Here is a 27,259-nt window from a genome sequence, read left to right as displayed (position 1 = left end):
TTTATGAAGCTCTAATAGATAGATTAAAAAGAAAAAATGAATTATACATACGTTTGGTAAACCAGAGCCCAAAGGTGACTTAGAGGAAATAGTAAAGAAGCCCACTGACATTACCAATTAACCTCCTCAAGACAAAAACTATATATCTGAAATGACCACAAAAATTCTGATTAAGCAATACTGACCCCAGTAACTCTGAGGACCCCTTCCATGCCAGAGAACAAAAGATAAAGGGCTCCTGCTACCACAACCTTGTGAAGAGTGACTCCAAGGCGAGGCCTAAAGAGGAAGCAAAGAAATGAGTACAAATGCAACAAACCCCAAGACAAGCTAAGTAACAGAAACTCATGTTGATTAATGCAGGCCAACAACTTAACAGATATAAGCCAGACATACTTGATTCAGCTGAGAAAAACTCAAACAGACGTATGGTCTTAAGTCAAGACAGTGAACACTAGAACTTGAGATCCGGTCCCTGGTTACTGAATTTTTTTAAAAACTTTTTATTACAGAGAATTTTGAAACATATTCAATAGTATAATGAACCCCTATAAACCCATCATCCAGTCCCAAAAGCCATCAACCTACACAACTAATCCTGCCCCATGCACACCTCATCCACTTCCCATCCTCCCATACTATTCTGAAACAAATCCTAGATCTTACCTTTTATTTATATGTATTTCCGTATGTTTTTAAACAGATATGGACTTTGAAAAAACATAACCACAATATCATTATCTAATCTAAAACTGTTAACAATTCCTTAATACAATCAAAATCTTATTAAAACTCATTAAATAGTCTGTTATCAAGCTCAAAATCCAGCAAAATGTGAAAAGTCTGAGTAGCTTCTGTGTCAAGGAGGAAGAATCTTAGATCCTTGATATTCAAAGTACCTCTGAATCAGAATCTACGTTTTAACAAGATCCCCAGGTGATTCATTAGTGCATTACAGTATGAGGTGCACTGCCTTAAATCATGTCTACCTAAGCCTTAGCAACGTTTGTTCTTATATTTTGTTATATGCTAGAAAAACTGCAAATGAGCAGGAATTTATTTCCCCAATGGTGTTATCTTAGAAACCCAGAATACTGCCTGGCATACAGGAGGCAACCACATATGTTAAATGAATAAATACATTTTCAAAGTGAGAACCCCCCATTCCCCTAATCCCATTTAAAGCAAAACTCCTTTAAATGAATGAAAAAATTTAAAAAATTAAAGTCCCCCATTTCTTTAATTCCACTTAAAGCAAAACTCCTTGAAATAATTGTCTATACCTAACTCCAATTCCTCTCCCCCTATTTAAGAGAGAATTCCCCTTATTCTCTCTTAAACTCACTCCAATCAAGCTTTTTGTCCTACCCCTTCATCAAAACTGTTCTCATTTAAGGTCGCTAATATCCTCCATGTAAAATCCAATGATCACTTCTCAATCCTCTTACCTGACACAATTAATCACTCCCCCCTTGAAACAGTGTTCAGCTTTGTCTTCCACTTCACTGGTCACTTCTCAATTTCCTCTGCCCTAATTCTACTTCACCTCATTGACTTCTAAATAATAATAGTCCAAGGGCTCAGTCCTTTGACCTCTTCTCTGTATACACTCACTTCCCTGATGATCACATCCAGTCTTAACGGCTTTAAATAACAGCTACATCCTTATGACTCCCAAATTTATATCTCTGCCTTAATTTCTCCCTCCTACTTCCCTCATTTGGATACCTAACTGAACTCCTTATCCTGCCTCCACTCCAAACTTATTCCATTTAAGATCTTCCTGAACTCAGTAAACGTCAATTCCATCCTTCCACTTGCTTAGATCAAAATAGTTGGCATCATCCTTGATTCCTTTTCTCTTTCACATCACACATTTGATCTACCAGCAAAGTCCACTGGCTCTACCTTCAAAATATAAAAGAATCTGACCACATCTTAACATTTCCTCCCCTGGTGTACATATAGCTTCTTCACCGACTTGGATCTTTGCTTAAATGCCAAAGTGAAGCCTTCCTTGGCCACCATATTTACAACTGAAAGTTCCACCTCCTGCCTAGAACTCTATATGCTTCCCCTGCTTTATCTGCTCACTGACACGTTAGATTTTTCACTCGCGTATTTTTTTTTACTCACGTATTTTTGTCTGTGCACCAGTCTGTCCACAAATGTAAACTCCAAGTCTTTTGTTTTCTTGCTGTATCCCTAGGGCCTAGAACAATGTCTAATATATAGAAGGCACTCAAGAATGCTCTTCCCATTAAAAAAATCTGATTTGCAAGAATACTTTGGAAGAGTAAAGTCACAATAAGTTTATTCTAAAAGTTTGATGTTTCAATGTCATCTGCTATACTGCAGGTTTTCCTGCAGATGCTCCTTAAATTCTAAGCAGTAAAATGAAACACTAACGTTTTTCCAACTTTTACAAATCCACAGAATTTCAGATACCTTTGATTTCAGGACTATTTCTTATATCGACTCTTTCAGAATTACATTGGAAACCTGAAACACTGTTTCAGTTTAATCAGCATTTTAATTTGCTCTTCCATATAGGAAGTTAATACTTACTTGACTATGCCATATCCCAGACTGACTATGATGACCAGCGTTCGAGCCAGTGAGCGTTTAACTGCTGAAAGCAGCTCTGCAAGGATCAGGGCACCTTGCACTGTAAGAAAGAAAAAAGGGGGAAAAAATGCAGTATGTAAACTAGGTTTGGGAAAAGGCACAATTCTAGAACCAGAATGTAGATTTCTAACACTCTTCAGAATAAGCACTGATATTAGTCCTACTTAAAAAGAATACCTCTTCTGCGATGTTTACAAGTACAAGCTGGTATCACTTAGGGTCTTACTCATGTGGATAGCAATCTGGGTGTGCTCTATTTACCTTCCCTCTTCACCTCCCGCTTCACTAAAACCTCAGCAGAATACCTCACCCTACTTCAACAATTTATAGCATCTAAGGAATATTCCTCCCAGTTTAAAACACTGTGAAATATAGCTATATGTAGGAGAGCACAAAACACAACACAGAATTTTCAACTCACTTTCACATCTATTATTTTCAAGCCATTTCAAAGACCAGGGAAAGATCTAATTAGTATATCTTGCAACAAGAATTATTAATAATTAAATGGTCTGATGAGAGACAACTGAAGCTATCACAAAAAAACACTTCAGTACGAAACAATTTCTATCACTACCTGTTCACCTTACTAAACCATAAATACCCTCCTATTTTCTCGGTATTACTATATTTTACCAACCCCCCACCCCCACCCAGTATCTCTGAAATCAAGGTAGGTCTTACAATCAATGGCATCTTACAATTAAATTAGCAGTATTTACCTTCTTTCTTAGATGCATATAATAATGGTACCTTAAAAATCAACAGCAACTGAGATTCAATAATGATAATAATAGTCCCAAAGTGGCCACTACTGTAGTAACTTCTGTGAGTTTGTTTCAATAAAATTACTCTTAAATAACTGAACCCACAATTTAAGAGATTAAAAACAAAGTCACAATCATAGTGATTCTGCTTAAGTTATTCTAATAATTAAGTAACTGCAAAGTTACAGCTACTTAATGACTGCTGACCTTAGGAAAATTGTCTTAAGTTTCACCTGCCAATCACTAACAAACTGGCAAACATTTTTTGGTCACATACCAGATTCTCCTTTGTATCGGATGTTCTGATATTCTGCATAGAAGACAGCTTTCTCGAGCATTCCCAGGAAGATGACAGCGCCAATCCAAAACTGAATTCTCAGGAGATCTCTCCAATAGCAAGCAGACCATGCCAGCCACAGAACACCAAATAGGACATATACAATACACATCACCATGAAAAACTGTCATCCAAGTGGGTAAAAGGGAAAAAGAAGGATTAGGGCCAAGAGCCAATTTAGAATCAATACACAGTCTTAACATATTGTAAAAAATATACATACTACACCTTCTATCTTAAAAATTATTTTATTTCTTTGAAGTTCAATACTAAGATGAAAAAACTGTCTCCTCTCGGGCAGAGAGAGACAACCTAAGAGTCTCCCTTAGAGAGTGACCGCTCTTTTGTATTAAAAGAGTTTTTTCGGCTCACAATCTAAAATTATTTAAATGAAGACAATGAGAGGAAAAAAGGCACGGCAGGGTTAAGATACAGCTGAAGGCAAGGAAACACAACAGAGCGGGAAAACTATAAAAGCACAAGGAAAAAGAAAAAAAACCCACAAACAATAGAAATCTGAAAACAGATTAAGGATGTTCTCAGACACACAGACTGAAAAGGAGAAAGTGTCATCATTTACTCATCCTAAGTGGGATCAGAAACTATAGGGTTTTAAGAAGTACCCCATTTTGGATCCTAGAGAGGATGTGAGAGGTGAAATGACCTTTGAGGTACTTTCCAACTCTAAAATTCCACAAGTCACTGACTTCATTTTACACATGAGAAAATGAGGCACAGAGGGGTTCACTGACACTTCCAAGATCACATCCTAGTAGGAAGTAAGTACAGAACTACAAGCAGTATTTTCTGAACTGTTGAGGAACAAGTCTTTAATACTGCCACAAAACATGGACAATCTTTCAAGCTAAACTCATTTAATGTTGAGGTTAAAGAATATAAGTTCACTTACAATCATCAATGGGTATTCTTCAAGCGTGAGGTATTCATAGGGACCTTTCACTTCAACAGTCACTGCCAAAACACAGTCCTCAGAATTAATGTAAAGAATGAAAAAATTAAACAAAAACATTGTCTGATATTTGTTTGATGAAATTAATGAAAACTCCATTGGGTAATTTACTTTTATCCATTTCAATCCTGGTGATTATTACACTTTGTAAAGCACTCTGAAATTCATAAAGTGTTTTGATGGTTTGTGCTGCGTCCTGCACAGGCCTCAGCATGACTCTGCTCTAGTCAGTTATCTTAGGTGGAAAAGCCCTTTGTTCCCACACTCACATCCTTTAAAGACTAAGTTGAATGTATTTCCTCCACAAAACCTGGTGAGCTGCCCAAGTGGAACTATTCCCGATCTCCTCTAAATTCCATACATACTTCATGTATGCTTTTTCTTACATCATTAATATGCTTTGAAAAGTAATGGACTTCATTCCTTCATTCTGCTGCCCTCTTTGTTCTTTTCTCTCTCCTTACCTATATTTTCCTACTGCTTTCCTTCTTCCTTTTTTACCTACTTTAATTTTATGTGACTTTCATACATTAATATATCATTTTCAGAAGGTGCTTAATAATAATGAAGAGTTTAATGAAGCAGAACAAATGACAGTAACAACAAGAATTTGGAAGATTTGCCTTACTGAAGCAAACCTATGCCTACTTTAAAATTGTAATTGATAAAACTACTTGGATAAATTTTAAGTATGATTAATAAATAAACTGATTTATCTGAGAAGTGATATCTATCTCCAGAGAGAGACTATTCAACAAAAATTTCCTACTAATTTTTATCAAGCAAAAAGGACATACCATTATTAAAAGTAAATCAGGTCCAATACTTATATGAAGAAAAGGAGCATCCCATAATAGCAATCACAAAAATTTCATAGCTGAACTGGTTAGTAATATAAACCCTCTTAATTTAATAAAAGAGTAAATAAAATAATTAGTAAATATCTGTCAAATTCTTTGTTGACTCTACAGCAGGGGTCAGCAAAATACAGCACATGGACCAAATCTGGCCATCTATTCCAAAGTTTTATTGGAAAATAGTCACATCCACCTACTTACATACTGTTGATGGCTACATTTACACCACAGTGGCAGAGTTGGGTAGTTGCAGCAGAGAGAACATTTACTATCTGGCACGTTAAGAAAAAGTTGGCTAATCCCTGCTCTATGCTAAAATATAACATACATTTACTGAGCACTTACCATGTGACACACACTATGGAAAATACAGGAGATGGAAAGATGTAAAAGATGTTTTCTGCCATCTAGTGGATTACTATCTTCAGGGGAGAGGGAGTTGGAAAGCAACAGAGAACTGTGCCCCTGAGCCAGACCCAGAAGGATGAGTGTGTATTTTCTATGATGACGTAAAAAGCCATCCAGGTAGAGGACATTACATGAACAAGGACTGGTGTGAAAATGCATGATATATTTAAAGAACATGTAGTTTGAGACTCCATATGGTACCATACAGTAGCATTTTGATACAAGGCAGCAAAAGGTAAACTGGGACAATTTGTAGAGTTTTATAAGCCTTGCTGCAGAATTGGACATTTTATAGTAACAGGAAGACATCAAAGGTTTTAATGAAGGTAATAAAGATGATAAAAGTGTTTTAGAGAGAGAATTTTAGGACTTTCACAAGGTGTAGTTAAGTTTTGAGTATCATCTTTTTAGTTCCAAACAACAGATGGATAAAACAAAAACAAAAAAGAAAGGAAACAAAAAGGACATGAGCTCAAAAACAAGATAAACAGCTCCATGTATCAAAACTGAACAAAAACTCAGAACAGTGCATGAGGCTGAATCCATGGTCATGGTGGACTCTGGGCCCCAAAGTATGCTACAGTAGTTGAGCGTGCAGCTCCTGTGGAATCACTGAAACTAGTAGGAGTCTAAGATAAAGGGGGACCAGAGCCAGATTTGATGCATGAAGAGCCTGAAGTGGACTGGAGCAAGGTTTCTTCTCCATCTTTTTCAAAGAAAGAAAGTACAAGGTAAATCTTGGCAAATGCTCCTTGAGACTATTACTCATTAGGAAGCCATGCGCCTAGATACAGGAGGATATACATATGTCTTGGGTCTAGAAACTGCCAGGCCACCTCTGGTTTGCCTAGATCTGCTATATTCCATATTACTATGGAGAATAAGACCCATCTCTGTCTTGGGAATTAAACATTCAATACAAGAATCCATAAAAAACAAAAGTTTAAAATTAAGTCAAATGAAACAAAGAATAAAGACGAAAGTAGAAATTAATGAAATCGACAATGAAATAGGAAAATTAAAACCAGAAGCTGGTTCACTGGGATAAAAATATAGTAAAATAGAATTCTTGAAATATTTTAAAAGTTAAAAAGAGAAGGCACAGAAGCAATATTAAGAATAAAAATAGATTTTTTTTTTGTAAAGTAATATCATTACTAACTTTATGCCAGCAAATTTGAAATCTTGAATGAAATGGACAATTTCTCAGTGGGAAAAAAAAGAAAAACCCTGATTCAAGGAAAAATAGAAAAACTAAAACTAAAATACTTATTACTATTAAAGAAAATAAATCGGTTGTTGGGACTCCGCTGGTGGTCCAGTGGTAAAGAATCAGCCTTCCAAAGCAGGGGATGTGGGTTCGATCCCTGGTTGAAGAACTAAGATCCCACATGCTGCGGGGCAACTAAGCCCTCGCGCCACAACTACTGAGCCTGCGTGCCTCAACTGGATAGCCCAAGTGCCACAAACTACAGAGCCCATGTGCTCTGGAGCCTGCGTGCCACAACTAGAGAGAATCCCATGTGCCGCAACGAAAGATCCTGCGTGCCGCAACTAAGACCTGACACAGCCAAAAATAAAATAAAGAAAGAAAGAAAGAAAATACATCAGTTGTTTAAAATCCTCATGGCATGGGACTTCCCTGGTGGTCAAGTGGTTAAGACCCCACGCTTCCACTGCAGGGCGATCCCTGGTCAGGGAACTAAGATCCTGCATGCTGCGCAGTGAGCCAAAAAAAAACCCCCAAAAAACAAAAAAACCTTCATGAGGGAAAAAAAGAACATCAGGCCAAAACACTATCATAAGTGAGTTCTATCAAACATTCAAGGAATGGATAATTCTATCCTTACAAAAACTGCTCAACAGAATATAAAAACGGGACATTCTCTGATTCAATGTATGAAACTCGCATAACCTGGATGCCAAAACCCATAGAAGATGTACGAGAAATGAAAATCATAGGTCAATCTTACTTTGAACATAAGACAAAAAACTCTAAATAAAATTCTGGAAAATAGAATCTGTGTGTGTGTGTGTGTGTGTGTCTGGAAAATAGAATGTGTGTGTGTGTGTGTGTGTGTGTGTGTGTCTGGAAAATAGAATCTGTGTGTGTGTGTGTGTGTGTGTGTGTGTGTGTGTCTGGAAAATAGAATCTGTGTGTGTGTGTGTGTGTGTGTGTCTGGAAAATAATCTGTGTGTGTGTGTGTGTGTGTGTGTGTCTGGAAAATAGAATCTGTGTGTGTGTGTGTGTGTGTGTGTGTGTGTGTGTGTGTGTGTCAAGGCCAAATAGTGGCATCTCAGAAATTCAAGAATGGTTTAACATTAGAAAACCAGTTAATGCAATGCATCACATTAATAGATTAAATGAGGAAATCTATATGATCAATTTAATCAATACAGTTAAAGCATTCCATAAAACTGAGTATTCATTCTAAATACTAAAAAAAAAAAAAAAAAAAAGAAAAAAATTCACTTAGTAAACTAAGAATAGAAAGAAATATCCTGAACCAAATAAAGAATATTTTTAAAAATCTACAGTAGGGCTTCCCTGGTGGTGCAGTGGTTGGGAGTCCACCTGCCAATGCAGGGGACACGGGTTTGAGCCCTGCTCTGGGAGGATCCCACATGCCGTGAAGCAACTAAGCCCATGCGCCACAGCTACTGAGCCTGCACTCTATAGCCCAGGAGCCACAACTACTGAGCCTTTGTGCCGTTACTACTGAAGCCCACGTGCCTAGAGCCCATGTTCCGCAACAGGAGAGGCCATGGCTATGAGAAGCCCATGCACCAAAACAAAAGAGTAGCCCTCGCTCACCGCAACTAGGGAAAGCCCACGTGCAGCAACAAAGACCCAATGCAGCCAAAAAATAAATAAAATAAAAACCTTAAAAAAAAAAAGACAGGGCTTCCCTGGTGGCGCAGTGGTTGAGAATCTGCCTGCCAATGCAGGGGACACGGGTTCAAGCCCTGGTCTGGGAAGATCCCACATGCCACGGAGCAACCAGGCCCGTGAGCCACAATTACTGAGCCTGCACATCTGGAGCCTGTGCTCTGCAACAAGAGAGGCCGCGATAGGGAAAGGCCCACGCACCGCGATGAAGAGTGGCCCCCACTTGCCGCAACTAGAGAAAGCCCTTGCACAGAAACGAAGACCCAACACAGCCAAAAATAAAAAAATAAATAAATAAAATTAATTAAAAACAATCAAAAATCTACAGTAAACATCATACTTAATGGTGAAATGTGCTAATATTGCCAATAAAGTCAGGAGCAAGAAAGGATGGCCACCATCATTGTTTCTATTCAACATTCTACTTGAGAAAGCAGGGGAGGGAAGAAAACTGTAAAGGAGAAGGAAGAAACAAAAAAAGAAACCACAGAAAATAAGATCAATTAGTAAGTTATTGTAAAATTCTAGGTAAGAGATAGATGAATCCCTAAACTGGGCAGCGAAAGTAGAAAGGAGAACACTAAGAAAAATTGAGACATTAAAAAATTATCCAAGTCAATTGATTTAAAAATTTCCAAGTTTTGACTTCATAACTAAGTTTTAACAAGTCTACTGAGAACATAATACTAATTGAAAATTTTAAAAGCAGGAGGATCAAATGAAGGAAAATGAAATCTAGTATCTATAATACATAATAAGAAAGCATACGTGAAGTGCCTATCACATACATATTGAATGCAGAAAAATGTTAATTTCTCTCCCTCAATTTTTCTACTTGACAACATTCTTAATTTATTATTCCCTCTTTTTTTTTTTGGCTGCTCTGCACAGCTTGTGGGATCTTAGTTCCCTGACAAGGGATGGAACCTGTGCCCTCTGCAGTGGAAGCATGGAGTCCTAACCACTGGACGGCCATGGAATTCCCCTTATTATTACCTCTTTAAAGCAATTTTACACTACCCACCATGCGACACAGCTGGATAACAGTAATACAAATGATAAAAAGAAACAAAATGTACTTACTGGTAAAAAGATTACTTAGTGAATTTTCTTTTGATGATTCTTTGGAGGGTGAAATGCCAACATGTACAATAAAAATGTATGGTGCATCTTGCCAAGTTTTCAAGGGCTCATGCATTACCTAGAGAAGAAAGAAGACATCAAATCTCCCAATCTTAAGAATTAAGAACACAGGTTGGTGGGAGGGGGGTGAGGAATTGGGAGATGGGGATTGACACATATACACTATTGATACTATGTATAAGACAGATAACTAATGAGAACATACTATATAGCACAGGGAACTCTATTTAATGCACTGTGGTGACCTAAATGGGAAGGAAATACAAAAAAGAGGGGATATATGTATATGTATAGCTGATTCATTTTGCTGTACAGCAGAAACTAACAAAACATTGTAAAGCAACTATAATCCAATAAAAATTAATTAAAAAAATACAAAGTGGCAAAAAAAAAACCCACAGGTTAATTACACAATATGAATATTTCGTTCCAGAATGCGCCCAGAAACTTCGTTGAGTCCTTCACTTTTACTCATTAAAACAGTTGCCGAAACAAACAGGCCTACAGTGTATACAATAAAGTAGGTTAGATTATAAATTACTAAAAGGCAGGACATCTTATATTTTGTTATACACAAAAATCTCATTTTTAACATTTTTTTTTTTTAAACAAGGAAAACCTCAATTTAAATCCCTAAAATGAAACTCTACTTAAGCCATGCTAAGATGCTAGGTTATATTTTACACAGATATCCCAAACAAACTAAAGAAATTTAATTTAAATCACCTGGAAAAAACCACCCATGATGACCTTGGTGAATTATAAACACCAGTTCCTGAATCTAATTCCCTTTGTTCAATGCCCTTCCCAAGACCACCACAATTTCTGCTAACAAGGTCTCACATTTATATCAAAAATTTAATCTTGGCTGGGCTATATGGAAAGCAAGAGTCACTGTCCCCCAAAGTCAAGAAAGTAGTATAAATAGCCTCCATGTTTATGGAACTGGTTACCTGATCCAAAGCCAGTTAGTCTGTGCACAGCCCTAGCAAAAAGCCATCAAAGGGTGTGTTGCCTTAAATGCTAGATGGACTATGGACCTTCACAAAAGCAAGACTAAAACAGAAAGACAAGGGAGATGAACATAGAAAATGTTTGGCTGCTTCTTTCTCATGTCTGAAAGGAGGCACTACTACTTAGACTTGCAATTTATTACTTTCTGGTCTTAAAAGGAACTTTTATCCAGAGACCTCTGGGTAAGCTTCATTGATCTATGAAACCCCTCAAAGTGGATAATAGATTCTGCATTTTCCTAGGGAGCCACAGCTTTTCTCAAATGCTAAAATTATCCTACAACCCAAGAAAATTCTGAACAAGAGTTCAAAAATTATATTCCATGACACAAATTCAAAGTGTCAAAACAAAGCAGATTAAATGATTCTTCAGCTTTACATTTACTAGGTTATCTTAGTAACTTAAGGACATAAATGTCATGTTGAATCATACGTTGATTTACCTCTGCCTGATAGTCTCTTTCTGACAAAATTCAGGGGCACTTTGTGAGAAAACTGTACATATTCGAAGTTACAGGTACATCATGTCCTATTTATCCACTGAACCTCTCCTGAACTTAGCTGTTCATTAACCAGTAAAGCTTTGGTATAATAAGTTGCTCTGCTATAAATTTTACATATCTTAAAAACTACCTCTTACAAATCTCAAAGGGACTGATTCTCATATTCCAAGATTTGATAAAGTTTGCACTTAACTCTGAAATATAAATATTTTGACCCTGTAAAAATAATATTCATAGGCTAGGCACTCTGTTAAGCATGTAATATTTATTACTTTCTTTAATTCTCACAACAATCCTATCAGATACTATTACTAGCTCCTTCAGTAGGTGAATGGATAAACAAACTGTGGTACATCCAGACAATGAAATATTATTCAGCACTAAAAAGAAATGAACTATCAAGCCACGAGAAGGCATGGAGAAACCTTAAATGCGTATTACTAAGCGAAAGACACCAATATGAAAAGACTATATATGATTCCAACTATATGACATTCTGGAAGATGCAAAACTATAGAGACAGTAAAAAAAAAAAAATCAGTGATTGCCAGGGGCTTGGGGATAGGGAGGGATGAATAACTGGAGCATAGGGGATTTTTAAGGCAATGAAACTCTTCTGTATGATATTATAATGGTGTTTATCTGTCATTTTATACTTTTTAAAACCCAAAGAATGTACAACACAAAGAACTAACCCTAATGTAAACTACAGACTTCGGTTGATAATGATGTGTCAATGATGGCTCATCAACTGTAACAAGTGTACCACACTGGTGCAGGATGCTGATGGTGTGGGAGTGTGAGTGTGCATCTGTGGAGGTGGTATGTGGGAACGCTCTGTGCTTTTTGCTCAATTTTGTTGTGAACCTAAAACCACTCCAAAAAATAAAACTTATTAATAGAAAAAAAATTATAATGGTAAACATATCACATTATTCCTTAAATCAAACCAGAAAACTCAGTTAATCAAGATATTAAATCTTTTCTTAGGGGAAGGGACAGAGAGAGGCCCTTTCCTCTAAAAAACATGTTTTATCAGAGTTTTAATAAAAGGGGGTAGAGGTACTGAACTTATTAGTATCCTTTAAATAGGATTATAAAGTATTCTCTTAGGCTCAATTTCAGGAAGAATAATCAAAGGACAGATAATTCTTTGACTTCTTTTGACTATAAACAGACTAAATATTTCTAAACATTACTTGTGATATTCAACAGGGTCATCTTTTCAGCCAGCTTTAATCACTGGGAACAGGGCTCAAGCCTTCAGTAGAACTTAAAAGTATGCTATGCACAGAAGACCACTGAATAAAGCACAATTACAAACAGCCAATATGCATGTAAATGGATATTCAGCATCAACAATTATTGTTTAATACAATTTACAAAAATTTAACCTGAAAAACTGCATAAATCTGTTTTAAATTATAATAGCCATTGTTTGTGAGGAACGAGGGAAACGCAATCTTACTTTCTTGGGACCACAAATCACTACAACTTTTCTCCAGAGCAGTTTGACAAAACATTACAAAAGAATTTATAAACTGTGCATATACTTGGACCCAACAGTTCCACCTCTAGGAATTTAGGCTAAAGAAAATATTATAAATGTGCACAAAGATACAGCTAGACACTATGAACATGATCCTATCCATAACAGTGAAAATTTGGAAGCAACCCAATGTACATCAACTGGGAGTTAATTATAAAAATCATGGTAAAATAGTAAGCAGCCCAAGAGAGGCCTGAGTAGGCCCTAACTGCTCACCCCAACTGATCTTAAGGCTCTGTACAAGAAGGAAGTAAAAGTTAAAACAGAGTTTTAAATTGTGAAAGAAGCCAGACACAGGCCACAAATTGTATGATTCCATTTATATGAAGTGAACAGAACAGGCAAATCCACAGAGACAGAAAGAATAGTGTTTGCCTAGAGCTGGGGGAACAGTGGAATGAAGAGTGACGGCTAATGACGGCATGGTTAGTTTTTGGGGTGATGAAGAGGTTCTGGAATTAGACAGTGATTGGTGGTCGCACAACTAAAAACCTCTTAATTGTACATTTTAAAAGGGTAAATTTTGAGATATACTCTTTCAATTATATTCTATCACAAGATTTTACGTGGAGTTTAAGGTTCTTCCTTAAAAGTTTCTTACTATTTACAAATAATATTTATAGGGTGATAATTACAAAACAATACAGACTGATTGTAGCAAACATGAAAAAGAGAAAACATAAAAAAGAAAATAAAAATCACTCACAATATCATCCAGATATAACCGTTATTAACATTTTGGTGTATAACTTCCATTCTTAAGTTTCTTTTTAAATGTAAGCATAAGATAAGAATTTAAAATAAACAAACATAAGAACACTAAAATGTGTTCAATGCCCTAAATTCCCTATCACACTTACAGTTTTGTCTCCAGTAAAGGTAAGATTTGTTCCATTCTCCTTGGCCTTCAAACAAACACACACACAAAAAAGAAAATTAATTCAGAATTTCTACTTTACTCTCAGAAATATATAAAAAAGAAAACAATTACCTCCTGTTTTTCTCCTAAAAGAGGCAATCGATGCACGAAATCCCCAGAAAAACTCTATGAAAGAAATAGAAAACTAAAATTAAAGATGTATAACAGCAAAAGAAAAGCATAGCTCAAAATCCACAGAAACAGGGCTTCCCTGGTGGTGCAGTGGTTGAGAATCTGCCTAATGCAGGGGACACGGGTTCGAGCCCTGGTCTGGGAAGATCCCACATGCCGCGGAGCAACTAGGCCCGTGAGCCACAGCTGCTGAGCCTGCGCGTCTGGAGCCTGTGCCCCGCAACGGGAGTGGCCGCGATAGTGAGAGGCCCGCACACCACGATGAACAGTGGCCCCCGCTTGCCGCAACTAGAGAAAGCCCTCGCACGAAACGAAGACCCAACACAGCCAAGAATAAATAAAATAAATAAATAAATAAAGTAGCTATTAATTAAAAAAAAAAAATCTACAGAAACAGTTAAAGCAAAACATATTATAAAAGTAAACATAATAATATGGCATTAACAGACAAAATACTTCCAATTAACCACAAACAAGTGAATAAAACCTTGCTAGAAACTAAAAAATAGTATCAAACCAAACTGGCCACTCAATTTTTCTATAAGATTACAGATATTGTCATTCTTGACAAAACCTTAGACAGAAAACATACAAGTAGGATAAATGGATGTCACAGTTCCCTGAATTTCTACAGATGAGGAAAATGTGGCTCAAAGCTATAAAGCTTTAGATACAGAAATGGGATCTGAACCTAAGAGTCCTAACTCTGAGGTCCACTGCTCCTTCCATCACAACACATGCCACACCTGTAAAAAAAAACTCCACTAATTACCTTTCTTACCAGTTATCAGCAAAGGAGGCATTATCCTTCCTGAGTAATTAGGGCATGTATTTCAACTGTACATTAGACTGGAAGAGGAAACCTTATGAAGAGGGGTTTATGCCAAAACCCTGGAAAGCTTATAGCAGATCTAAAAGTAGTGAACCTTGGGCAACAATATACAACAGGTAACTTTCCACAATCAAATCCAAGAAAGGCCAACCAATCCTCCTAGCCTGGGGGATAAATTTGGAAAACCAACAGAAAACCCCCTACTCAACATCACATTGTGCCTAGCTTTCTTTTTCTACCATACTTCCACTATTTTAAAGCTATTTTCTTTTTATCCAAGGTCATAAAATCTACGGTATGACAAGAACACAACCCTTGTAGTTCAATTATCAATGACTTCATTTGCTCATCAATTAATAATTATTAAGTAAAGGACTTCTTATCAATAAACTTTACTTGTAGTAAGTAGACAGAAAACCTAACTTTCCATGAACTTGCCTCTTCAAGGAAAGGTGCTAAATAATCTGAAGCAGTATTTAAATGCAGTAAAGACAATGCAAAAGCTAGAGCTAAAATAACTATTTTCAACACCTATAAAATACATAATTTTTCTATCAAAAAACTGGGGTCAGATTCTACTTCTAAGAAAAGAGAATTTTATAATATAAACTCCAATTATATGATTACATACATATAAGCATTAAAATACACAATATTGGGAATTCCTTGGCAGTCCAGTAGTTAGGACTTGGTGCTTTCACCGCCGTGGCCCAGGTTCAATCCCTGGTCAAGGAACTAAGATCCCGCAAGCTGCAGAGCACGGCCAAAAGATAATAATAATAATACAAAATAAAATAAAATAAACAGTATTATTCACCTCTTCCCCTTTATTCAAAAAAAGTTGTAAAGTTCAACCCTTTGATTTCAAGTCTATAGTAGGAAAATCTAAAAATGTTGATTCTGGGATATATCAATTAGGTGAGATGACAAGAGGATTAAAAAATGAGGGTTTCAAAAGTCCATCAATGGATGAATGGATAAAGAAAATGTGGTATATACGTACAATGAAATATTATTCAGCCTTAAAAAAGAAATGAAATTCTGATGCATGCTATATGGATGAACCCTGAAAACATTTTATTACGTTAAAGAAGACAAAAAAATATTGTACGATTTTACTTCTTTGAGATATCGAGAACAGTCAGATTCACGGAGAAAGAAAGTAGAATAGTTGTTACCAGGGAAGTGGGAGTGGAAGTGGGGGTGGGTGTTTTTATTATTTAATCGTTATGAAGTAACCACTGCAGATGATGAAAAAGTTCTGGAGATGGCTAGTGCTGATAGTTGCACAACAAGGTGAATGTACTTAATGTAACCGAATGGCACACTTCAAAATGGTTAAAATGGTAAATTCTACGTTATATATATTTTACTATAATAAAAAAACCGGGGCTTTGTTTTTTACACACAAAGGAAAGCACAACCTCTCTTTGAGATGAATATTTAAGTGGCTGACTATGTACCTATCAGAACATGATTCTAACTTGCTTCTATCAGAAGGAATTGAGGAGTGAGAAATGCATATCACCAAAAATACAGCCATCATATTATTCACCTCTTCTATTTCCCTCCAACTACTATCAAATATTACCTGTGTTTTAAAGAGTTCACTGCAGTTTTGGAACAATTTTGATGATGTTTGATATTTCCCAGACAAGCCTTTTTTTTCCTTAAGGTTTTCCAAGTATGTCTCCACTTCTTCTGCCTGGAAAAACAGAGAAAATACAAAGTATTTAACTTATGTAAGATATTTAAAAGAAAACAAATAGATTGCCTTTGGTACAAATATAGTTTTGGATTTGCTATTTTTAAAATTAACAACATCTTGGGCTTCCCTGGTGGTGCAGTGGTTAAGAATCCTCCTGCCAATGCAGGGGATGTGGGTTCGAGCCCTGGTCCGGGAAGATCCCACATGCCACAGAGCAACTAAGCCCGTGCACCACAACTACTGAGCTTGTGCTCCAGAGCCCACGAGCCACAACTACTGAGCCCACGTGCCACAACTACTGAAGCCCTAGAGCCCATGCTCTGCAACAAGAGAAGCCATCGCAATGAGAAGCCTGCGCACGGCAACAAAGAGTAGCCCCCGCTCGCCGCACTAGAAAAAGCCCGCGCGCAGCAGTGAAGATCCAATGCAGCCAAAAATAAATAAATTTACTAAATAAATAAATAAAATTAACAACATCAGATAAAGACTATATATTAGTATTCAAGAATCTAACAGTATTGGACTCTAAACTGCAGAATTCTAGTCTATGACTCATGAAGGATAGTCCTCTTAAAAATTCTAGGAAGACTGGGAAACTGTCAGAGTCCACAGGGTTTTGTTATAAGAAAATACATTTGCAAGAGTTCCTTGACTAAATTAACACCACCAACAACAACAAAAAAAAACTTGTGCTTCTAAGCTAGATAAGCTAGAGCACAAAACTGTTGCAGCCATTCACAGCCCACTATTAATACTATGAAAAAAAAATCATTTCTGTGGTTTCATCAGTTCTGTGATTTTTCTCCCATACCAATATCCCTAATCTCACCCTCTTTTTTTCGAAGCTCCAATTTCACACCTCCAACTATTTGCTTGTCATTTCCATAACTCTGTCCTGTGGCAATTCAAAATAATTTTTACATTCTTAAGTTGTCCTGCCCATGAAGACTGAATCTGATAAGCTTGACCAGTTTTTATCACAAGTTTCAAGCATATGTAAATTTAGCTAGTGATCAATAAGGAGAAAAGGTCAATGATATTTCAAACCATATTCTGGAAATATTTCTCTCTAAATTCTTCAGTCCTCCTCATCACATCAATCTTACCCAATGTTATATAACAAAAGCAAAATACAATCAGCAACACTACAAAAAAGATAATGTAAAACTGTAATACTGGGCAGAAATTTAAAATGCTTAAGGTTTAAAAAAACCAACTGGATGGTGGACATTTTTTAAAGACTAGTCCTATTATTTTTTTAAAAGAAACCTCAAGAATAGTAGGGGAAATGTAAAAAAGAAAAGAAATGATGCAAACAGCGGGATGAAAACAGAATGGAAAAGGCCTGAAAAACCCATCTAGGAGCTATATATCTTCAATGCTCATATACAGTGTACTGTAACGATTCTGAAAGTGTGGCCCATGGATGCTTTCATGAGGTTTAAGAGGTCACAACTATTTTCATCTTCATCATCATCATCATCTATCTGCCTTGTACTGACAGTGCAAAAGTAATGATGCAAAAAATGGCAGCCCCCTATCACTGGTACCTAGCTGTACTAGTAGACATTGTACTCTCACAGTCACAAACTTGCAGTTAAAAAAAAAAAGGCCAGTTTTATGTAAGAACGCCCTTGATGAAACAGTAAAAATTATTAATGTCATTAAATCTGGACCTTTGAGCACATGCCTTTTAAAATATTCTATCAGACAAAAAAGAAGTATGCAAAATACTATAAATGACTGTCTTAAGACAAAGCACTTTTCAACTATTTTAACTTGTAAGCTAAACTATCCACCGTTTTCATTTACTTGAAAGAATGACCAACAAACTACAGATATTCAGACTTGGGTATTTGGGAGATATTTTCCTGAAAATGGGCAAAGGGAGGCTGTCACGTCAAGGAAAGCAACTGACAGCATTCATTGTCAATAATAAAATTTAAGGGACTTCCTCGGTGGTTCAGTGGTAAAGAATCCACCTTCCAATGGAGGGGACTTGGGTTCGATCCCTGGTTGGGGAACTAAGATCCTACATGCCGTGGCGCAACTAAGCCCGCATGCCACAGCTAGAGAGCCCACGCGTCGCAAACTACAGAGCCCACGCGCTCTGGAACCTGCGTGCCAAAACTACAGAGCCCAGGCGCCCTGGAGCCCGCCTGCCACAACTAGAGAAGAGAAAACCTGCACACCACAACTAGAGAGAAGGCCGCGCACTGCAACTAGAGAGAAGTCCTCGCACCGCAACGAAAGATCCTGCATGCCGCAATGAAAATCCCGCATACTGCAACTAAGACTTGATGCAGCCAAAAATAAATAAATAAATAAATAATAAAGTCTTCTTGGACCTTGAAAAAAAATTTTTTTATTAAAAAATAAGTAAATAAATAAAATTTGAGCTTTCAAGGAAAAACTGGAATTTTGGAAAACTTGCATGTTCCCTACCATGATTTATAGTTTCCAATACTTACAGAGTATCTGATGAGATTGAAAGGTCATATTAACAAATGTAATTTTGAATTAATCGTAAAATGAATTAATATTTGGAAGGTTTATATAATTCAGCCAACCAATATTTTCTAAGTGACCATGAAAGATGCTGCCAAATCAGACATGGGCAAAAGACCATTCAAAGTGCAAGACACACCAATTTATTTTAATATAACAGAGCACAGAAAAAGTTCACTGATATGGTTTCAGATTCCACACTGCAACTAACCTTTAAGAAACTCCACTTATGGCGTTTGGGTATAGAATCAAAGAACAATATCCACAATTACCTGAAAACACTATTAAAATACCATTCCCTTTTCCAACTACATATCTGTGTGAGGCCACATTTTGTGCATACACTTCAACCAAAATAACACATCACAATAGGCTGAGTGAAGGAAGTGTAAGAATCCAGCTATCTTCTATTACACTAGATATTAAACAAATAGATTTGCAAAACTACAAAATAACACCACTCTTCCCAGTTTCTTTGAAAAATCGTTATTTTTCACAAATTAATAAATATTTCTGTATTTTTCTGTTTTAATTTCTAATACAGTAACCCACATGAATAAAGGCTTTTTTGGGGTCTGTAGTAAGTAAACACAGTCCTGAGACCAATAAGTTTGAGAACTGATAGTACAAATTTGTCTGCAAATTGGGAAGCATGATTCTAGTTCCAGCTCTTCTCCATAGCTACATGACACTCTTTCCTCTATCAGGTTGGGACCCGATGATATCTAAACTCTAAGAAAAGTCTGTAATTTTATGTTCCATACCTTGAAGTTGTAGATTTCATTGTAACAGTCAGCACTTTTCAGATACCACGTTATATTCAAAGATACATCACAAGGTTCTCCATCAACTATAAAAGAAGAAATCTTTGTGAATAAAAGATAATTCCCAAACAAAGCATTTTTCCTAAACTATTACCCCACATCCCATTTCCTGCTAAACTAAGATACTCAAAGACCATTCTTTCTCCAAACAGAAGGTAATGAAGCAATAAATTTTACAAAAACTGGATATTCTTCAGTTAAAAGTAAGAATTGTTGCTCACAGAAATAAAAAGCAGTTAAGGATTTTTAACCTTTGAAACCGTGTATCTATTTTTATGCCTTAAAACCTTCATTTCTGGTTCTCTCTTGGGAAAAAATCTGGAAGTGATAAAGCAGCCTTAAGTTAAAATCAGTCTTCTATTATCATTTAAATATTTACTGAGCAAAGCACTTAAGTATACAAAGATACATGGCACTGTGTTAGGCCAAACAGGGGAACAGAAGGGAACAAATTATTGAAGACTCTTAAGAAAAGTCTTAAAAAAGATTCTAGTTGAAGAGTCAAGGAATAACAACATTAGGAATGTCACAAGGCAACAAAAATAGTTCCACTGAGGGAAAACCTCATGGCTTAAACCTTGAGAGATATCAAAATTGGATAGAAAAGAACTATCAATAAAAAGCAAACGTGGCTGGGGAAGGCAGGAATAGAAAAAACAAAGACAAAAAGAGTATTAGATTCTTTTTAAAACTCACCTTAAGAGAAGCCTCAAGGAACCTCATGAAATCATAGAAGCCTCACATAACTCATTCAACATGTTTTGGAGCACAATATTCTAGTGAACCAAAGCATTAGTCTGAAGACTTGGGGGTGTAAACCTGACTATATGACTGTTAACTGTCTCACCTGGGGAAGTCAGTATTTCCTTTTATCTTTGATTCCAGCTGAGGAAGGGAAAATACACTAGAAATACATACTTTGTGCAAATGTGACAAAGATAAACACGACTGCATCTAAAAGCCTACTTTTGGCTCTTAACAAAAGAAGCACACCTAAAATTACAAACTTTCCCTTTTCTTTGGTTTAAGTGGTTTTCTCAGACTAATTTTTAAGTGGCACACTTTTATAAAGCTCAACTTTTATAAGGCTTTTATAAGGCTAAAATACACAAAAATCTGATGTGCTGGATAGAATGTATGGAAATGCTGAAAAGGATACTGCAATCTTGTTATGAACTACTCAGAAGAACCAAACAGAAAAGGAATTAATTAAATAAAAGCCCTAACAGGAGATTTGCAGGGAAATATGCCTGCAAAAATACTACTATTTATGTTAAAAGACATAGAATTTTTTTTTTATGGCCACGCCGCGAGGCTTGCGGGATCTTAGTCCCCGGACCAGGGACTGAACCCTGGCCCTCTGCAGTGAAAGCTCGGAGTCCTAACCACTGTACCATCAGGGAATTCCCAAAACACACAGAACTTTAAATGAATGGCTTTAAGAGACAATGAAAATGGTCCTGCCACATTCCCCACCTTCCCTTGGCTGGCAGGTCTAGTCCCTAAGAATCTTAGATGAGCCAGGTGCAGGTGTAAGGGAGAAGTGGCTATCTCTAGAAGGGACTAGAGTTCCAGGCTTTGAGCAAATCTCACTTCTTTCTCCAAAACAGACATTTTTAATGTAGGTGAAAAATTGTAATTTTAGTCTTAAAGGAAAAGAAAATGGCCCTGCCAATTTCATGGAAATCTACTGTATACCATACCCACAAAAGCATAAAATCAGAGACAAGGTAAGTATGAGAAAACACAGAAGTAACAAAGTGAAAGACAATGCAAATTTTAAGAAGCTTCAAACCCTCCAGCAACAATGAAACACAGACACTTCAAAATATGCAGCTTGAACAAAAACCACTAGAAAAACCATTAGAACAAAATACAGGTAAGAAGAAACTGTACATAATAAAAGGACAGAATAGCATACAGGCTGTCAGGCTATTTCAAAAGACAAAATACTGCTATCCCTAAAAGCTCTTCTTTTCTAGAAAGCCAACCTCACAAGAAATACCAGCGTGTCAGAGTAGATTTGATTTAAATCAAACTTAATTATTAGCCAAGAGATCATATTTTCATGGACACAGTATATTCTTCATAGAAATTCTACCTAACCCCTCCATCCCACCAGGCTATAATCTAAATAAGAGAAAGGGTCTTTTCTATCACTTCCTTGCTCTCTAAAACAGTGTCTGGCACATAGTAGGTGTTCAGTAACTACCTACTAAGTGATTAAAAGAATAAAATCATCCAACTATGACATACTTTGCATTTTCATAGAGAGAAATATGCATAGGAGCACACATGGATGAGCTGGATTTTTATTCCTGATCTTGAAATGGAGCTGCCCATGATCATTCATTCTCTAAAAATAAAGCCAGTTTCAGAAATAAAAGGAAGCTTTTCTTTAATGCACAATGGGGTATTCTGGATTCAGATACAGTGGTTTTCCCACTGGACAGACTGGTTTTGTTCTACATATCCCTATTTCCTGGTAATTATCTTTGAGCTTCCTCTTCCAAAGATCCAAGTGGTAAAATACTCCTTCAGCAAACAAAAGCTTTACTGAACATATTTGTTCAGAGCCAATGGTCTGACAAACCTAGGTCATGTGTCCAGTAAACATCTAACAAGCACACAATAACAAAATTGGCAGTTATCTCTATGACTCAGAACAGATTAAAACCCATGGAGGCGATCAACCAAAACAATGTGTCTAACTATATATTGTTAACACCAGAAAAACAAGGGAAGAAAATAATGTTCATGAAAGTTAAGTATTCTAAAGATTATTCTGTGAAAGTACCTTAGTTACACTACGTAGGTTTATACCTAGATAGTGCTGGACTATTAAATTTCAGAACTTATGCTGAGAGTAAATCATCAGAGGTAGAAAATAGGTAATTTGAAAGTTTAAAGATCACTCAAAAACTCGAATAAAAACTTCATGAAATGCAAAAACTCACATTTCAGGAAGATAGTGGTATTTTTGAAGAGGATCTTTCCAAAACTAAAATAATTTTTCCCCTGCAAAGATAAAGGAGAGATAATTAGCATCAGATCACTTTAATTCCCAAAGCAGAATATAACTGATATAAAAGCTAAAATTTATAAAATGTTGACGTTAGTTTTCTTAACACACTCACACAAAGAGGCATCAATATCCTTCCTTTTAGTAAAATTCAACCATATCCAAACTGCAGGATTTTGAAGCTTGGTGCAGAGACAAGTTTTTTCTTTTCTCCACAGGCCATGAAGCAAGGACTCTAGAAAGAAGGCTGCTAGAAATCCTAACCTAACTTAAATCTTTCTAGAAGGTACTCCTTAATCAGTTCATTTCCTTTACTCACTAATCACCGTCCAGAATAACCAATCATTTCTTCAAATAAACTATTCTATGAGCAGACAGCCATATTTAACTATTAACCATTTTACAGGTAACAAATAAATACCTAAAACTGAGAATCTGAAGATCGTCACCAAATGAACAAAAGCTGTAATTCTTGCCATATCAAAAGCTCAAATAAGATTTGGGCATTACAACCAGTGAGCAGAGCAGAACAAAAAGGCCACCGTGGTTTTAATAAGACTAATGCTTTTCGGCATTTCCAGCCAGCATCTGATTTGTCGGCTCACAGGACTATAGCTCTTATTACTCAAACGAGGTTTCAAAAAGGTGGTAAAGGGAAGAAAGGGTCAACCAATCCAGTTAATTGTCCTTAAGAAAATCTAACTTATCGTAAGAAACTTTAGAATACTGTTTCTTCCGTTTTAAACATTGTCACGTTAGGATACATCGTTTTAAATGCCTAGGCTTCCTAATTACACGGCAGGGCTTAGAATAACCATTTCAAAGTCCAAACGAAATCAACCAACTTCGTAAGTAGAATTATCCAGTAACAAAAAAGTGCAGAGAAAAAAATAAAAAAAGAAAGAAAGAAAGATGTCTATTTACATATTCCTCTCATCCAACCCGGGGTAACAAGATTCTGTGAAACTTCTGCTGAAAGAGAAACCACTCTCCACCTCTACATCAAGTTTACACGTTTCCAGTCAGGCAATGAAAGTTCTCCGCCTTTGCTGATAAGAAACCGCTCCACCGCCACTCTCCGCTCCTGAATTGACCCTGACATTCCTGCTAATCTACCCAAAGAAGTGTACGGCTTCCCGCTAAAGGGAGGTGAGTCCCGGTTAAGCAGCTACACAGACACTCCCGGCAATCCCACCCCTTTGGAACCGGACTTTAGTGGAACCTTCATGGACCCCTTGGGCTGCCGTAGCCCCACCCCTTGCTCCTCCGGGCTCAGTTGCTCCTGAAGTGACCACTCACCGACGGTATCGGAATGTGCCACTTGGATCGGTCGGCAGCAGCGACGGGTGCCGGTCCTACACTGAAAAGCGACAATGGGGACGTCTGAGCCCCCAGGAGAAGAAGAATGACAGGCAGCACCTGAAGCCACGCAGCCGCCGCCATCTTCACAGCCGTGGAGTGCCTACCGAAAGCATTTCACCTTCTTCCGGTTCGTCCCGCCCTCTTCCGGCTCCGCTCTGGGGGCGGGATAATCCGGGTCCTCAAAACCTCTGATGGCTTGTTTGTTTAGCGACTCAGCGGCCCCGCCCTCAGGCAGTCGGCTGGCTTGGTGTGAGGCTTTGGACGTACTGCGCAGGCGTCTTCCTGCCGTAACCTTGGAGTGTTAGGATGATCGGCAAAAGATACCATCCGAGTCCGCTGGCTCTTCTCTCTCCCAGCCCTTAAAGGGTTTGGGGACCAGGGAAGAACCCCATGTGGCGTTTGGCTCTCTCCTCCTCCCGTTCGCCCCAGTCCCTCATCCTGAGTCAGACGCTGGGGCCAAAAGTCTGGGAAAGCCGTAAGTCTGGCTGCCTGTTTAGCGTGTAGTAGTGAGTACTCGGTTTCCGGAGGTATTTAAGCAAAGACTGGAGTTTGGCGGTGGTGGAGTATAAGCCTTCCTAAAATGGATAATGCAGTAGACAAGCCCTTTTAAAAGACCCTTGTAGCCGTGAAGAGTATGATGTAGAGTTTGGTCGGAGAAAATCAACCTCCAGCAACAACCCCGCCGTCACTTCCTACTCAAAACTAAAATACAGGAGAGAGTGGGTCAGTTTTCAGTATCTGTGGCGTGACAGTCACTGAGGTAGATCTGCAGAAGCTTCGCCCTAATCACGCAGGCCTTGTTGGTACTTCCTGGTTCTCATGCTCTTGGTCTGCATCTTCTAGGGCTCTTTGAGTACACGCCTCCTCGGATGCAAAAACCTTTTCAGTTTCTAAAGAAGGCAGTTCCTCATCAGCTACTCACAACCAAGAAAAATTTGCCAAATCTCTGTAGAAACGCTAATTTGGGCCTGGAAATCCCGGGAGCAAGTGTCAATTTGTCACTCCTTAAGGACATGAAAGTCCCAGAAACTTGATGGTGGTGAAGTGCTGGCGGTTATTTAGAAAGACTGACAATCTAAAAGATTGCCTGGGGCCTTGGCCTGAGATCTGGGAGCCTGTGAAGTGACTGGGAAGCCATGGACGCAGCTGAGAAAGAGGAAATCAGGTAAAGGGCCAGTGGTCCAGTAGGGGCTGACTCCAGGGCCCACGGAAGCAGGGGATAGATAGTATCTGAAAACAACATTCTGGCTTTGAAGACTTTATGTTTTTATAAATTTTATTTATTTATTTATTTTTGGCTGCGTTGGGTCTTCATTGCTGCGTGCAGCTTTTCTCTAGTTGCGGCGAGTGGGCTTCTCATTGCGGTGGCTTCTCTTGTTGTGGAGCACGGCCCTAGCTGTGTGGGCTTCAGTAGTTGTGGCGCATGGGCTCGGTAGTTGTGGCTCGTGGGCTCTAGAGCACAGGCTCAATAGTTGTGGTGCACGAGCTTAGTTGCTCCACGGCATGTGGGATCTTCCCCAGACTAGGGCTCAAACCCATGTCGCCTGCATTGGCAGATGGATTCTTAACCACTACACCACCAGGGAAGCCCTGTGATCAGAACTCTTAACACATGAATTTCAAACATGTTGCTTTCCAGGTTCAGCTAAGTACATCTCTTCCTATATCATTCCAGAGTTTATTCTTCAAAACTGGAAAGATCTTTGACATAAACCACAGCAGGATCTTTTTTGACCTACCTCCTAGAGTAACAGAAATAAAAAGAAAAATAAACAAATAGGACTTAATTAAACTTAAAAGCTTTTGCACAGCAAGGGAAACCATAAACAAGACAAAAAGATAACCCTCAGAATGGGAGAAAATATTTGCAAATGAAACAACAGACAAAGGATTAATGTGCAAAATGTACAAACAGCTCATGGAGCTCAATATCAAAAAATCAATCCAGGGGCTTCCCTGGTGGCGCAGTGGTTGAGAGTCTGCCTGCCAATGGAGGGGACATGGGTTCGAGCCCTGGTCTGGGAGGATCCCACATGCCGCGGAGCAACTAGGCCCGTGAGCCACAACTACTGAGCTTGTGCGTCTGGAGCCTGTGCCCCGCAACAAGAGAGGCCGCGACAGTGAAAGACCCATGCACCGCGATGAGGAGTGGCCCCTGCTTGCCGCAACTAGAGAAAGCCCTCGCACAGAAACGAAGACCCAACACAGCCAAAAAAAAAAAAAAAAAAAAATCCAGTTAAAAAATGGGCAGAAGACCTAAATAGACATTTCACCAAGGAAGACATACAGATGGCCAAGAGGCACATGAAAAGATGCCCAACATCACTAATTATTAGAGAAATGCAAATCAAAACTACAAAGAGGTATCACCTCACGCTGGTCAGAATGGCCATTATCAAAAAATCTAGAAACAATAAATCCTGGAAAGGGTGTGGTGAAAAGGGAACCCTCCTGCACTGTTGGTGGGAATGTAAATTGATACAACCACTATGGAAAACAGTATGGAGGTTCCTTAAAAAACTAAAAATAGAACTACCATATGACCCAGCAATCCCACTACTGGGCATATACTCTGAGAAAACCATAATTCAAAAAGATACATGTACCACAATGTTCATTGCAGCACTATTTACAATAGCCAGGACATGGAACCAACCTAAATGTCCATCGACAGATGAATGGATAAAGAAGATGTGGGACATATATACAGTGGAATATTACTCAGCCATAAAAAGAAACAAAACTGAGTTATTTGTAGTGAGGTGGATGGACCTAGAGTCTGCCATACAGAGTGAAGTAAGTCAGAAAGAGAAAAACAAATACCGTATGCTAACACGTATATATGGAATCTAAAAAAAAAAAAAAAGAAAGAAAAAAGAAAAAAAAT

The 27,259-nt window shown here is 37.8% G+C and overlaps 2 protein-coding genes across 7 annotated transcripts in view; one reads left to right on the top strand and one right to left on the bottom strand.

Moving 5' to 3' along the window:
• The window catches only part of TMEM87A (transmembrane protein 87A), a 43,793-nt gene extending 19,280 nt beyond the window's left edge, over positions 1 to 24,513 (bottom strand). Inside the window, exons 1-11 of one of the 2 annotated variants that reach the window (XM_059913524.1) lie at positions 24,310 to 24,513; positions 22,946 to 23,006; positions 19,929 to 20,014; positions 16,540 to 16,653; positions 14,057 to 14,110; positions 13,926 to 13,970; positions 9,941 to 10,058; positions 4,643 to 4,704; positions 3,673 to 3,856; positions 2,569 to 2,668; positions 186 to 279 (exon numbers count right to left, since the gene is read on the bottom strand). In XM_059913524.1, coding sequence (XP_059769507.1) covers positions 186 to 279; positions 2,569 to 2,668; positions 3,673 to 3,856; positions 4,643 to 4,704; positions 9,941 to 10,058; positions 13,926 to 13,970; positions 14,057 to 14,110; positions 16,540 to 16,653; positions 19,929 to 20,014; positions 22,946 to 23,006; positions 24,310 to 24,453 — 1,062 coding nt within the window. In that variant the 5' untranslated portion in view covers positions 24,454 to 24,513. The remainder of the gene's footprint in view (positions 1 to 185; positions 280 to 2,568; positions 2,669 to 3,672; positions 3,857 to 4,642; positions 4,705 to 9,940; positions 10,059 to 13,925; positions 13,971 to 14,056; positions 14,111 to 16,539; positions 16,654 to 19,928; positions 20,015 to 22,945; positions 23,007 to 24,309) is intronic. The other variant, XM_059913526.1, reaches the window with a different exon arrangement.
• The window catches only part of GANC (glucosidase alpha, neutral C), a 75,930-nt gene continuing 73,005 nt past the window's right edge, over positions 24,335 to 27,259 (top strand). Inside the window, exons 1-2 of one of the 5 annotated variants that reach the window (XM_059913520.1) lie at positions 24,335 to 24,499; positions 25,216 to 25,537. In XM_059913520.1, the coding sequence (XP_059769503.1) occupies positions 25,509 to 25,537 (29 nt within the window). In that variant the 5' untranslated portion in view covers positions 24,335 to 24,499; positions 25,216 to 25,508. The other 4 variants (XM_059913519.1, XM_059913523.1, XM_059913522.1 and 1 more) reach the window with 4 other exon arrangements.

The sequence above is a fragment of the Balaenoptera ricei genome, chromosome 2 (genome assembly GCF_028023285.1).
Source record: "Balaenoptera ricei isolate mBalRic1 chromosome 2, mBalRic1.hap2, whole genome shotgun sequence".
Classification (NCBI taxonomy): Eukaryota; Metazoa; Chordata; class Mammalia; order Artiodactyla; family Balaenopteridae; genus Balaenoptera; species Balaenoptera ricei.
Note: the sequence above shows the minus strand (reverse complement) of the source record. Positions and strands in the feature narration are given on the sequence as shown.